Source organism: Eutrigla gurnardus (assembly GCF_963514095.1).
Source record: "Eutrigla gurnardus genome assembly, chromosome: 19".
Classification (NCBI taxonomy): Eukaryota; Metazoa; Chordata; class Actinopteri; order Perciformes; family Triglidae; genus Eutrigla; species Eutrigla gurnardus.
The window spans coordinates 20,190,825-20,203,179 of NC_139930.1; the positions used below are offsets into that span (position 1 = coordinate 20,190,825).

A 12,355-nucleotide genomic window follows, 5' to 3' on the forward strand; every position below is an offset into this window, starting at 1 on the left:
TTTTTTTTAACCAGATTTCTGCTCACTGTACCGATCAGGACGTTTAGCATTAAATACTTAATAAACGGTTATAATATAGCTGTAAACACATTTCCTTTGAGGTGTTTATTAGTGTGCAGTATTTGTCAAGGATTATAACTACGTCTCATTACTTTAGTTCTTCCACATAACCATTCGTAACTTATTTATACACCAGCCTGCACTCATGGACTCGATTAAATATGTATTCATAAATGCTAAACAGGAAGGTCACAAGTTAAAGAGTTGTGAATGTTTTTTCGGTCCGTGAACACAAACATCTGCGAGATCACAACAACAACACAAGTTGCAAACGTGGTGAGGGTCTCTTGGTTTCATCAAAAGCTGTATGCAGTTTATATTTATTGTATTCTAAATGTACATTTAAAATAAAAAAACAACAAAAAGAACGTCCGCTCACGTCTTAGAACCGTTATGAAAGTTAACGCACAGTTTCAATATACATCTCATTGTCTTTTACAGAGGGGGAAAGTATAGGCATGAAGGTGGCGTGAGTCATATCACGGCTCATAAGAGTCAGAAAAAAACAGGAATAAATAGAAAGTGCTAAAACGCTTAGCAGAAAAATAATGATTAATAATGCCTTCCTCTTTAAAACCAAACCAAACTGCAGTGTGGAAAGTCTTAAGCTGCTGTTAACCCAGCAAAGAAAATTCTGAGAAGCCGACATAAGCAGAGGAAACACCAGGAACCAGTGTGAAGGAGCAGTGGACACACTGGAGTTGACTTATTTCTAAAGTATACCGTGCCTACACAGCTTATCACTTAACATAAGGATCTAGGGTGATAAAAAAACACAAAAAAAACAGATGCAAACTCTTTTTCTTGTTTCACGTAGTCGTAGTTCTGCAGCAATCGACATATTCAGACGGCCGTCGGAGAGAGAAAAGGCGTTCTGGAGCCGAGAGCCGCCGAGGCGTTTCCATCAGGAGCAGAATCCAACAGCTTCATTATAAAGACCCGTTCAAAGAAAACCTAACGAACACAGCGTTAACGAGATAACTCTGCGTGTGGAGTTTTGAAAGCGACATGATTTCCAATAAGTTCACCGTGTTTGAAAAACAGTTGAAAGCTTTGGGGTAATTTTTAAAAAGGTTTTAATGACAGGGTCATTAAAAGTCATGCACGCTGCAAATAACTGCATGCAGTAGTTATGGTAACCCATCCAAGCACTTTTTATTTATTAATATTCATAAACACACACAGCAGCTTCATCAGAGGAGCCTACGCCCTCTTGACTTTTGAATGTGGAGTATTTATACGGAGCCGTTTGCATGTCACAGGAAGCAAAAGGTCTGCCACAGCTGCCTGTAACATTTACCTGATAAAGAAAAGAAATGTTATGTGGATTGATTATCAACTTCATATATATTTTATATATATATTTTTATATATATATTTATATATTTCTCTTCTCTCGCTCGCTCACTCAGTTGCTATCGCGCACTCGCACATTTATCCCACTTGCTCTCACTTATTTTTGTTTACAATGTAACAAAAATGGTGACAGGCCTGAAATTACAATCACCAAAATAAAAACAGAACAAAAAAAACAAACAAACTGAGAAAACAGGAGGAGGGAGAGAAAAGGAGGGTGAGGCCAGGGAGGACTGCTGCTGTTTGCTGCCCATCACTGACAGTTGCAGCAGAGAGGACACAGTCTGCTTGATGCTCGGACATCAAAGAGGCGGCGGCGGAGGCTCCTTCCCCGTAGAGCTGCGCTCTCTAAGCTGGAGGTTTTCCAACGCCACGTCTAAAGGCATGATATCCACGCACCCCATGGCTCCGAAGTCGGCGAAGTCTCGACGCTCGTCCTCGTCGGAGGAGGAGCTTTCTTCGTGCATCAGCGTGGACAAGAGCAGCTCCTGGACGAACAGGCTTCGGTCCGCGCGCTCTCCTTCTAGAAACTGCCGCTCCGCTTCGGACATCTTGGGTTCATTCAACCTGGAGGGGAAAAGGGAACGTTTAAGTCACACTTCATCCATTAAAAGGATGAGCTTGAGTCTTCATTTTGATAGTTATTAACCTGATTTGAAAACCTGTTTTCAGCAGCAGAGGAAAATATAAATAATATAATATGATTTTCTTTCTTTCCATCTATAGCCTGTTAAGGTTACACAGTAAATCACACAACCCAACCAAACGTTGTGGGATTGCATTGTGGGAACAGGAGTCCTCAAGAGAGAAACTTAACAGAGCCTTTAAAACAGACAGTTTAATTTACTGTTTTCAAAGCGTTGGTAATGGCTCTCTGCTACTACTGCTCTGGTTATTATTAGTATTATATCTGTCATACGGATTGACTATGTTGTAATTACTACGTTGTTTATTCTATTGCTTGTCCACCCTGGGAGAGGGATCCCTCCTCCCTGAGGGTTTTATGGGAGTTTTAGTCCTGGGACGGAGGATGTTGTATGTTTACAGATCGTAAAGCACTTAGAGGCACATTTGTGGTTTTTGGCCTGTATAAATAAACGGAATTGAATTAAATCATTCCCCAATAAATGCTGCAATTTTCCAGTGTGAGTAATATTTGCTACAAACTACAGCAGTCAGCCGTTCAGGAAACTATTAAGCCTGTCTTTAAAATAAAAAAGGGAAGTTAATGTTTGTTTTTAAGTAGGAACCGACGGGGTTTGTCTGAGAGTAGGGAAGCTGGAAAGTACTGAGAGCTGAGCTGGTATTGATCTGAGTGGAATTAGTTGACAAGAATATCTCAAATAACTGTAGCTAGATGATTCCCCTGTCTATAAGTTCATTTTAACATGCTTATTAATGGTTCGTTTTACACCGGTTAATAAAAGTACAGTACCACAATATTACTAGGAGTCATTATGAACCAATCATTGTGTCACCATATGAACATGTGCCGCTATAAATCTTAGCAGAAATTAAACGCAACCATTCGTTTTCCAGCCATCACCTTGCATTAACCATCTCAACCCAAACTGGCCACACTCACCGTGCTAATAGGAACTGGGAGCTGTGGGACGAAGACGAGGGATTGTTTTCACCCGCGGCAGCGCTGTTGGCAGTGGCTGTGCTGGGTGGAGGGATGGCGGTGCCGGCGATGCCGGGGTTGTTGCTGCGCCGTGTGGCGTGGCGGCCCGTCTCCACTTGCTGCCGCGCCGCCTGAGCCTGCTGACGCTCCAGCTGCAGTTGCATCTGGAGCTGCTGGAGCTGCGATGCCGAAGGCCCCGAGGAGTTTATTTGCCCCCCTGCTGCACGTCGCACTCCTGACAGCTGAGACAACAACTCTGTGGGAAACACGACGACAACAACACAAGCATCACTGTTGTGCTGCTTCTAATAAGCCAGGATTTCAAGACATTCCCTTAACACGATGTGAAGGGCAGAGGAAAAGCAACATGATGAGCAATTGTTGGTTTGGTTGACATCATTTCTGAAATATTTCCAAATATGAGAGAAGAAAAGATTAAAGTAGATTATTTTTAATATATTCCTGACTACGCAATCGCTGTTTTTAGCCCGTCTGAACACTGAGAAAAATGTGTCAAACATTCATTTGATTTCAACACAGATTTATAAAACTGTCTTGACTCAGGAACTTTGGGGTTAAAAGACAAAATAAGAACGGGTCTGTCTGCTTTGTATGGCATCATCATGAGAGGACAGTCTATTTGCAAAACAACAACTATATTAAATCTAGACATATTGAATTTATGGTGCCCCCTAAGGACAAAACAAATACAAAACGCTCAAATCAAAAAATACTTTAAACTGTAAAACGTACAGCATTAAAAAGTGTGTTTTCACTTTTGTTTGAGTTTGACAAAGTGTGGGTTTTTTTGCAATCGGGGAGAATTTTGAGTAAATGCATTTTAAGGAACAGACAAGAAATGTTTCTGCTTTTGCTTTCGTATGAATTATATGTTAAAATATGACCCAGGTCTTAGACGATGTGTTTTTAGGGGAAAGTTAAACCTTCTGGTTAGCCATTTTAGATCAGAGACATTTTTTTCTTGACATATTTTGCACTCGCGCTGATGTAATTCATTTTTACCAACAGAACGCCAGTATACTCCTGATCCTCACCTGCAATCGGGTCCATTGCTTCTCTGTTACTGGGGGTGTAGGTGGAGCTCTGTGATGAGGAGGAGGAGAGTCCCCCCGTGGAGCCGCTAGTAAAGTGCATATTTGTCCGTCGTGCTCTGGGGCCGCCCAGTCCTCTTCCGGGGTGGAACATCCTGCGTACATGTCGAACGCTGCTGGACTCGTCGTAAAAAAGGACTGTTAAGGGTAAATGCGGTTATGTCGTGTCAACATTTTTGAAACACGTGGTAAACAAATCATGTACTACTACTAGTGCGGCGAGACACAGAAAGGATATTAAATCTCTGGGCGCTCTGTGTTCAAGTGTGAGGTGAGCCGTGAAGTCATCTGTGACGTGGTTGGGGTCCCCTCCCGGCAAGGCAGCACATATTGGACAGATCTGAAACCAGAGTGAGAGGTTTCCGTTTGAGTTTGCAGCATCGTCACAAGCGACATGTCTGAGAGTTGCTGTTGTGCATACTTTCTCAAAGTTTATGCTACAGGGTTGTTTACATAATACCCAATGAGGTCAGCTAAAAAGGAGCGCTAGATTCTGCATTGCACGACAATAACAGTCTCTGTTGACTCAAAACCGGTGCCCACATTACCCACGATGCAACTCGACTGCCAACAGTTCAGTCAGAGATTTGGCTGTGTGTCGCTAGTAGCAGCTAAAGTAGCCTCGAGCCTACAGAGTTCTAGAAAGCTCACTTCTTTCTCACTACACAACTTTTTTTGTTGATGTTGTTGCGTCTTCAGCCCCAAATGACATCAACTCAAGTGACACAGCTTGAGGCAACTTATCAATTTCACACAGCTCCCTCTGGAGGCACAAGCAGCTTTATACAACTGTGTTTCCACGTAGGCCGTCGTACTCCCCAAGACCTGTAAACAGACTTTAATGTGTAAAATCAGTGGAACGCATCATCATGAGCTGATTGTACCTGGGACAATAAGGGCATGTTGACACTGGAGCAACTATGACTGAAGGATGCCTTAAAGAGGTACATTTCTTGTCTCTTTTGTGTAGGAAGTAATATAATATAGTAGATATAAAACTAGCAAGACATGTTCAATTAACTGATTAGCCGATCGACTAAAATCGGCTATACTTTAGTAAAAACCCGAATACCTTTAGGTTTTAGAGAGTAGACAAATAAATAAACGCAATCTGGAGAAATGATTGTGGGCTGTAGGGTTAAACAAAACAATGAATTGAGAAAATAAAAAGGTAGCTTGATCGATAATTAATTATTTATCACAGCCCTTAATTAAACGCACTGAAAAAAGGTGGAGAGGCCGCATTTCTGTGCAGTCTGTGCACTCTGCATGGCAGACCATAAAACGTTTTTTCACTGCCAATAAAGTCCATTTAGGGATTACTAAACATCACGTTCTCTTGTCTGTATCAGAGCACATACTGTACACACCAGTTCTTATTGTGCATCAAACCTGCAAATGATACCGTCTACATAAGTGTCATATAAACACAGCAACAGTTAACAGACACCACTTCTTCTTTAACCTTTTTTCTTTTGGTTCATCGATGAAAATGTGTAAAAAAAAGACAAGGACACCATTGTTCCAGATTTCCGCCGCTGTCAATGTAAAGATATATCTTATTCCACCGTGCCAAAGAGCTGCATTGTTGTCTAAAAACCATTTTAAACATCAATGAAGCACACTGTTGGACTGGGTGACACTTTTCTTCATTATGAACACCGCCACTGTACTTCCACCCCACTTTTATACTCATTAGTGCACCAAATATGCACAAATTAATCTACAGCTAAAAACTGTTCCAAACAAATGCCCCATTAAAACCTGTTTGAGTTACATTTGCTAAAAACTACAGTGATCAGCTGTTTCAGGAAATGACTTGCTGTTCTAAAAAGTAAACTTTATATTTATGAGCATATCACAAAAGAAAATAATGGCATGGGGCTCGAGTGCAAAGACAGGGCTGGGAATAATTGTTGCTTCTGATCTTTTCATGGATTTGTTGATAATAAGAAGTAAAGAATAACGCCCCCTCTTCTAATGGAGCTGCCGATGTCCAGACAGAAGTGGACAAAACTCATAAAAATCCTTCTCTGACAACTAGTAATCCATAAATGTCATCTGCTTGCATGTTCTTGGAAGTCATTTCTGAAGTGCAGCGCTCAACAGAAATGGCAGACCGAACTGTAATGATTCAGACAGACAAGAGCAAAAAAATAATAAAAAAATCCCTCGTCGAGTGACTTCAATATAAAGTAAGCTGCTGGAGCCATCTACAGCAACAAAGTTGAGACATTATTGAATTTTAAAAATCTGTAAAGGTGTGCCGTGGTCCCTTAATGTGAACAGTATACTCACCACCTCTGTGGAAGTCTCTGCATGTTCTGAAGTGACATGTTCCTGTAGGGACGTCTCCGTGTAGCCCATTTTGCCACAGTAAGGACATGTGAATGACTGGGGTTGCTCTACTGAAAAAGTGTCTCCTCCATAATACAAGTCTGCAAGGGGACAATAAACCAAGGGAATGTTCAATATCAATATTCTAATCAATGACAGAAATGCAATACCCTCAGAAGAATATAACACCGAATAAATTAAACTTGTTACTAAAAAATAACAATCATGGCACAGGCATGATGAGGTTATGATCAGTGGACCCCACAGCTTTCAGCCTGGGCTTTCAGGCAGGTCCTTACCATAGTCTACCCTGGTTAATATACACTGCATGGGATGCTCTGTAGTGTGTCTTGTTGTTGTGGCTCCACTCTCGTAGCACGATGCACACAGGTCGTAGTCGTAGCAGATTAAACACTTGAACCGTCTTCCTCTAAAGTTCCCTTTTAGACACGCGTCACAGCTCACACCTGCAAAACGGAAAAAGAGGAATGTTAAGTCAAATATTCAGACCAGAACAATAAAGTAACAAATCGAGCGTGTGCTGTTGTGTGGCACCAAACCCAAAAACTCCCAGCGATGACGAACACTGACATTCCAGTGAACTTCACATGCAAGGTCTCAAAGAGCAACTCGGAGTTATGCCACAGCCATCTGAAAGCTGTTTTCATTACGGCTTTTGTTACTCATTTATAGCACTCTCTCCACACACTTTCAGGTAGCAGTCATAACGTCAGCCGTTTCTACAGTCTCTCCAAATAGCTATTTACGTTATGCAAGTCATCATCATATCAAATATTTATCTGCCGGTGCAATCTTTACTACGTTATTACAGTGAAGAACTGTTTCAAGCACTTGCTCATTACTCTGCAGACACAACCGGTCATTTTGCTGCGAGACATCATAGTTATCTTCCAACTCCTGCCTGGCTGACATTTCCTTTGAGGAGGGGGGGGAACCTTGTTTGCAAACCTGGATTTTAGGTACGCAAGTATGGTTTGAATTTCCTATGTTTAGATTGATCGGATGACTTGCAAACAAAAATAAACTCTCCACATGTATTGACCAAAACTGGGCCTGAACAAACAAATCAACTGGTAATGTGCTTGTATCAGTGTGTGTGTGTGTGTGTGTGTGTGTGTGTGTGTGTGTGTGTGTGTGTGTGTGTGTGTTGATTAAAGGTTTGTCGCACCATAGCCAGATTTACAGAGGCTGACAAAAACACAAGTATTGGTGACACCCGAGTGATGGAAAAAAAACCTGTCTTCCACTCGCATAAGGAATTTGGACTGCCATCTCAAACCTGGCAACCCACTAGGGACAGTCCAACCAGTCACAAGCACCTTTGTCTTTTGTCCTACTTTGAACAAGGTAAAGCAAAGTTACTGAAGCATTTACCTGTAAGTACTATTGGGGCTATTATACAGTACTCGTGTTTGCATGGCAGAATAGCACCTTCTGAGGTGCTTGAGGAGGATATATAACCTCCTGGCTGGCCTGCCACAACTAACATTATGTGGAGTATGAAGTGAGCCGAGTTTACGTGGTTTTCAACTTAAAAACACAGTACAAATAAGCCTAGCTAGCCAGTAGCCGTCCAGCTAGCTGCCTTGGTGATTGGTTTGTGGTCTGAGGCCTCAGACATTTCTTCTTGATGACAGTGCATTCGCTAACAAACAGTAAGTTAGGTTATGTGACCAGACGGGACAGTATGGCGCTAACGTTAGAGCTACTTAGCTCTTACATTAACACCTCACTCAGCGTGTAAGCAACAGCTAAGTATAGCTACAATGACACATTATACTAGTTTACAACCAATGGTGTCACGAGAGCCAGTAAAATCAACATTAAGTCGCAGCTACACCAACGGCTCCTTTACGTTAGCACACACACACTTAGCCTGCTCGCTAGCGCCGGCTAACGCAAGGTAACGCAGCACCTAGCAACGGCTAACTGCTAAGCTCCGCAATGTTGCCGTATCATTGCGAGCAGGTTTTGGGACTTCACAATGATTTGCTTAAATTGAGAGAATGTGACAGATACGCGCACGCCGGCTGCTGACAACACATTAGCAGTGTGTCGGGACAAGCCCGAAGACGAGCAGCGAGAAGCGCAACACTCCCCCCCCCGGCTTGAATAAGCACTTAGCGGAGCTAGCCGTGGAGCTAGCTGCTCAGGTAATGTAGCCACCAAAAAGCCAAGGCGCCGTGGACCTGTTTATCAACTCACCCTCATGTCGGGACATCCTACAAACAGCGGCACAGCCCCTCCTCGGGCTCCCCAGCGCGTTCGGCAGGCTACGAAGCAGTATTTTAGATGCTAAACTGAAAGAAAAGCCTTCACCCTCGCCTCTTTTTTCGAGCAAGATGGATCCGCCAGCAGCTTACAGTTTGTTCTGCTTCCCCTCCCAGAGTGTCACTTATCGCAAAAATGCCGCGGGTGAACACTAGGAGGCGCACTCGGGCTGTGAAGTTGTTGATATAGGGTTTTTCTGTCCTTCTTCTCTGCCTGGCAGGATTTTTGGTCACCAAGTGGTGGACGACGTTTTTTTTTCGGTTCATTAACTTTGGTTAAAAAAAAAAAAAGATAAATAAATAGCTTTAAGAAGATTTGAAACTACTCAAAGCATTTATTTCGGCAACTTCCGGTATCATTATGAATATTTTAATTGAGGGGAGGTAGTAGGAATTACAGAAGTTATAGCATAAATAATAACCTTTCACAAAAAGGGGAAAATATGTAAATAAAGACTACTTCTACAAATATTTAATATAAAAAACACTCACTCTAAGTAGATATACAATTGCTTAACAAAAATAATGATAACATATAAATAACCATTTCTAATGTATACGTCTCAGCTCCAAAGACCAAATATTATTTTCTCTATTAACTAATCAAATGTTTCATTATAAAAAAATATCATAATACAAGGGGATCCTACAGTTGTCATTTTCCCTCTTGAACCATTCAGCAATATGTACTTTCAAAAGAGAAATATGCATTATGCACCGTTATACTGCATTATTATTTTGGATGCATTCATCCATAAGACGTATTGTAATGTTGTAGCTGTTGGAAGGTGCACTTTAGCTATGTTAGCTATGCCAGTTGAGGTCATGGGTCAATTATAGCTGTCAAATAAATGTAGTGGAGTGAAAAAATACAATATTTCTCTCTGAAATGAAGAAGAATGGAAGTACAATGTAGAATAAAATGGAAATACTCATTTACAAATACTTACAAATCTGCCAATGCATAGTCTATATTTTCTTTAAATGATTAATAAAGTCATTAAATATTCCATTGTCGGCTAATGTATTTCAAGGGAGAAAATGTTTGCCAGTTACTCTTTTCATGTAAGGATGATTGATTATCAGCAGTGAGAGTAGGTGGTAGTGATTTAAAAAAAAAAAAAAAATAGTCTATTTCATATATTAGATCCAAACAAAAGCAGAAGAATTGACGATAAGGTCCTTTTTTTTTTAGTAAAAAGTCTTTATTCTTGTACATAAGATTCAGTCCATTTCTGTGCTGATGAGGACGCATACAGTCTGACAAACCAGTGCATTACAATGAAGACTTCACAGCAGTGTAGAAGGCTGGGGTGGAGCTCACACCTCTCACTTTGGGCTTTACTCCGATCAGGAGTTAACGAGGTGTACGATCAGGAGAAAAAAACAACAAAAAACAACAAAAAAACAGTCCCAGACAACCTCGAGGGAACAAAAAGAGACTCGTGGCTCCACCCTCGTGCATAAGCCTGATGAAGCCATACAACAGTCACACATTCTGTGCATACAAATTCATCACATGTGCTTCATGTCAACAGTGGAGAGCGCGAGCTGAGGAGCATCTCAATGTCAAAATGGCTGCCCCTTCTTGCCGTCTGTCCCTCGGCTTTATTGTGTGACAGTGAGGGAGAAAGTCGAGGAAGAGGCAAAGAGGGAGTCTCTCCGACGTACAATATAATCTCTTTTATCACACCGTGTAGCTGTGCAACTTCTGGAAACAAAAAAAAAACAGGGAAACCCGAAAGGGAACGCTTCGTGTGCGCGTTACAGTCTGTTTACGCTACAAACCAACTCCCAGTGAATCCCGTTAACGGCGTGACAAATGCTGGTGAACGGTGAAGCGTGTGTTTCTACATTTTTACCTTTCCATTTTGCAAATTAAAAAGGTTGAAACTACAATAACACACTCACTCACCAGGCTTTCAAAATAAAGTAGTGGATACAAACCCTCTGTCTTCGGTACAGAATCATTATAATTTCATTTTCTCATCAAAATATAACAATATTTACATATTTGCATCAGCTTTGAAATTGTGAGAGGCCAGAAAACTTTTTTTATATGTGAAATGTTAACGTCACCTGAGCAAAACCCTCTTCTCTGAACATTGATCTCACACACACACACACACACACACACACACACACACACACACACACACACACTAAAGATTTATGGATCGCATTTCTTAAATTACACGAATTATAGCAAACACAATTATGTACATTTTAAAGCTTTACATCATTTTTTGAGCATCTACTTCTATTTACAGTACAATCAAAATTTGGATTTTGAAGGCGAAGCGTTCCGTATTTCTCGGTAACCATGGTGACAGTAATTCCAAACATTTAACAGAGTTGGGGTTTTTTTTTTTTTGGTTCATTAAGTAATGTAGTGTAATAATGTATTAAAAAAATAAAAGCATACAGACTGCAACTTTGCTTAAAAAGAAATGTGGCGTTCAGGTCAGTGTCTTTAGCCAACGATCTGAAAAATGAAGGATGTGCCTCGTTAAAGAAAAAACACCAAAAATGCTAAAAAAAAAAAAAAAAAAAAATGTACAGTGTTTCATTAAACTAGGCTTTCTCAGACAGGCTGCTTCCACACGAGCAAAGTTCACATATAGTTCGTCTCGGGAAGCGAACAGACCCGAGGACGTCGTTGATGTGATGACACAGAAAGTGTGTGTGAGGTGATTTAGCAACTTTGGATCTTCACACAGAAAAACCTGAGTACATTTCCCCTCTAAAGCTGGAGTGCAGCCATTGTAGCTCTTATGTTTTTTGGTTTTTATAAAACTGCTGTACATATATATGTCTTATATATATATGCTATGTGCCAACAGATGCCCTGGTAAGTGATGGTTGCTTCCTCCTCCCCGGCTCCTCTTCTTGAACTCACGAAGCTGATCTACAACAAATAGTATTTCCAAATACTCCTAACTTTATACAGTTAGAATAAAGTGTCTATTGAAGTGTCTCTGTGTATGAGGACGTCTGAATTTCCCCCGGCGGAGGCATCGAAGGGTTGGGAAGTATTTGCAAACAGTATTGGAGCCGGGCCTGAACAGGAAACGCTGAATGGTAAGGAGTCGTAGCTCTGAGGTGTCTTTGGGTCTCACAGCGTCTCCTTGGCTGTTTTTAAAAGTCTGCCTGTCACGCCGTGTGACCTGATGGCTGCTGGACGTCTGGAAACCTCAGTCCATCATGTCCTCCTTTGAGTAGTCCCGGGATTTCCTCTTGAAGAAGCCCATCTGGAGGAGCACAAAACTCAGATGTGAATGTTTACCGTCTATTGTTGCTGACAGTTATTATCCCGTCGCCACTCTTAGAACCGTCTGTGATGTATGAAGCCACAGCCAGCAGCTAGTTGACTTGGATGCTTGTTTTATGGGGTTATTTATTTGAACAGTCTCTGAATGTTGTTATGAGGCAGAGGGAGCGGTGACAGGAGTCTCGGCATCACCATTCATTCAGCTCACAACCCTTCAAAAACCGATGAATTGAATTTTGGTGTGGATTAAACGAGATGAAAGCAGTTAATCAACCAGTGTTAGATGAGCTGTTTCCAGTCTTGA

At 41.4% G+C, this 12,355-nt stretch overlaps 2 protein-coding genes across 2 annotated transcripts in view; both read right to left on the reverse strand.

Annotated features, from left to right (window-relative positions):
* Positions 1-1,190: 1,190 nt before the first annotated feature.
* kcmf1 (potassium channel modulatory factor 1) lies at positions 1,191-8,901 on the reverse strand. Its single transcript, XM_084034775.1, has 7 exons — positions 8,716-8,901; positions 6,789-6,956; positions 6,451-6,590; positions 4,391-4,492; positions 4,096-4,279; positions 3,002-3,296; positions 1,191-1,983 (listed from the first exon to the last, which is right to left on the reverse strand). The coding sequence occupies exons 1-7, from the start codon at positions 8,729-8,731 to the stop codon at positions 1,719-1,721; spliced, it is 1,170 nt and encodes a 389-aa protein (XP_083890901.1). The 5' UTR covers positions 8,732-8,901; the 3' UTR covers positions 1,191-1,718.
* A 1,062-nt stretch (positions 8,902-9,963) lies between these two features.
* The window catches only part of itga1 (integrin, alpha 1), a 36,799-nt gene continuing 34,407 nt past the window's right edge, over positions 9,964-12,355 (reverse strand). The window contains exon 30 of the mRNA XM_084035338.1: positions 9,964-12,031. Within this exon, the coding sequence (XP_083891464.1) occupies positions 11,975-12,031 (57 nt within the window). The 3' untranslated portion in view covers positions 9,964-11,974. The remainder of the gene's footprint in view (positions 12,032-12,355) is intronic.